Source organism: Phaethon aethereus (genome assembly GCF_964289735.1).
Source record: "Phaethon aethereus genome assembly, chromosome: 4".
NCBI classification, from domain to species: domain Eukaryota; kingdom Metazoa; phylum Chordata; class Aves; order Phaethontiformes; family Phaethontidae; genus Phaethon; species Phaethon aethereus.
Genome location: NC_138578.1, coordinates 3308240 through 3309953, shown reverse-complemented (window position 1 = coordinate 3309953; position 1714 = coordinate 3308240). Strand labels below are relative to the sequence as shown.

General features: G+C 41.8%; 1 protein-coding gene across 1 annotated transcript; it reads left to right on the top strand.

Annotated features, from left to right (window-relative positions):
- Positions 1–1141: 1141 nt before the first annotated feature.
- Positions 1142–1714, top strand: TIFA (TRAF interacting protein with forkhead associated domain; the record flags this gene model as incomplete). Its single annotated transcript, XM_081998676.1, has 1 exon — positions 1142–1714. Exon 1 carries the CDS (start codon positions 1151–1153, stop codon positions 1712–1714), a length of 564 nt encoding a protein of 187 aa, XP_081854802.1. The 5' UTR covers positions 1142–1150.

Below are 1714 nucleotides of genomic sequence, written 5' to 3'. Positions count from 1 at the left end.
CTGCTTTTAAGCATCATTCACTGAACACAGCTGGTGAGAAAGCTCAGCATCGGTGTGTAACATGTCAGGAACTTATTGCAGTCTAGAAGGAGAAACATGACAAACATCTGCACTGTATGATTCCAGTAAATAGCTGCTCACCTCTTTCTCTGTTGAGTAATTCTGTGGTTCCTGTTTTAAGTACCTAGCCTTTTTGTTCTTTAGACTAAGTTTCAGTGCAGGAAAATACTGGCCATGCGTGTATAGGGGACCAGATCACAGCGTTTCCTCAGGGGTCTCAGATTTTATTCAGATGCACTGTAGTTGCTCAGACTGCAACAGAATTTAGTTCATAAGTACGTGTCTCTGCTGCATGGGAGAAGCTTAAAAACACCACAAAACAAAACCCCAAAAATTATGTTTTTTATTTTTATTGCCTAGTTAAGTACTTCTGCAGCAGATAGCTGGGATTTTCTGATAGGCAAGAAGCAAATACCTGGAGTTGGTGACAATTCCTCCTTCAGCTCTCACTGATATTCCAGCTTTTGCATTCATTTTACGTACTGTCACATCAGTCACTTCCAAACACTGTAGTTCGTTTCATATAAGAGGTAAATTCTGACTAAAGAGCCAAAAGAGTGCTTTGTACACATTTGAAATGCTACTGCCTACAGTCAGACTGCATTTGTAAAGTGGTTTGCCTGATCTTCTAATCAAAGGACTACACTGTAGAACAGAGCACGCGGGCCCAGACAGTACTACTTAATGCTCCATTTTAAGTCCATAAAGTAAACCTTACTGTCACTGCTAAGTGGGTGTTTTGCAGAGTTCTGAAGTGCTATGCAGCCACTGCAACAGATGCGAGACAGACTGCTGGGAGGAGTTCAGCAAAGAGCCATCTCTCACTTAGCTGTGGTCACCCAGCGAGGCTTTGGCAAAATGGCGGGAAATGATGGTTGGCATGGACTAGATAGGCTCAGCTCCCACTTTTTCGTTCCAGTGGTTTCATTACATTTACTGTCAGCCAATTTGCCAGACATTTTATGTACAGTCACTATGCAATAGTATATGAAGTATCTTAATGCCACACTGAAGCCCATTTTTGGGGTATTACAGTGATTTCATGCTGTGATTTTACTTCGTTCTTGTAGTTCCGAGGACTTATTTCATCATGACCTCTTTTGAAGAAGCTGAAACTGAAGAAACAGTAACGTGTCTCCACATGACCTTTTACCATCCTTGCCAAGAAGACAAGAGGATGTTTCGTTGCTTGAATTTCTGTAAGCGAGAACAGGTCAGGGTAGATGAAATGGCCAAGTTTGGCCGCGATTCTAATGTCTGTCATTACAACTTAATGGATACTCGTGTTTCTCGGATTCAGTTTTCCTTGCAGTTTTACAGAAAACTGAACAGCTCAGAATTTTGTTTTGAGATAAAGAACATGAGCAAGAAAACAAAACTGATGGTGGACCAGACAGAACTGGGTTACTTAAACAAAATCGATCTGCCATGGAAGTGCATCATTTGTTTTGGGGACTACCAGATTTTAGCAGAGACTCAAGAAGGCGAGTCCATGGATTATTTTGAGACTCACTTACACCTGGCTGAAGTGCCAATCTTACAAGAAAGATGCCTGCCATCACTGCAACCTATACCAGAGAATGGCATTTCTCCTTCCTTGTTTCCCTCCCAGGGCAAAAGCCCCATAGAGATTGATGAAAATGAATCATGCTAG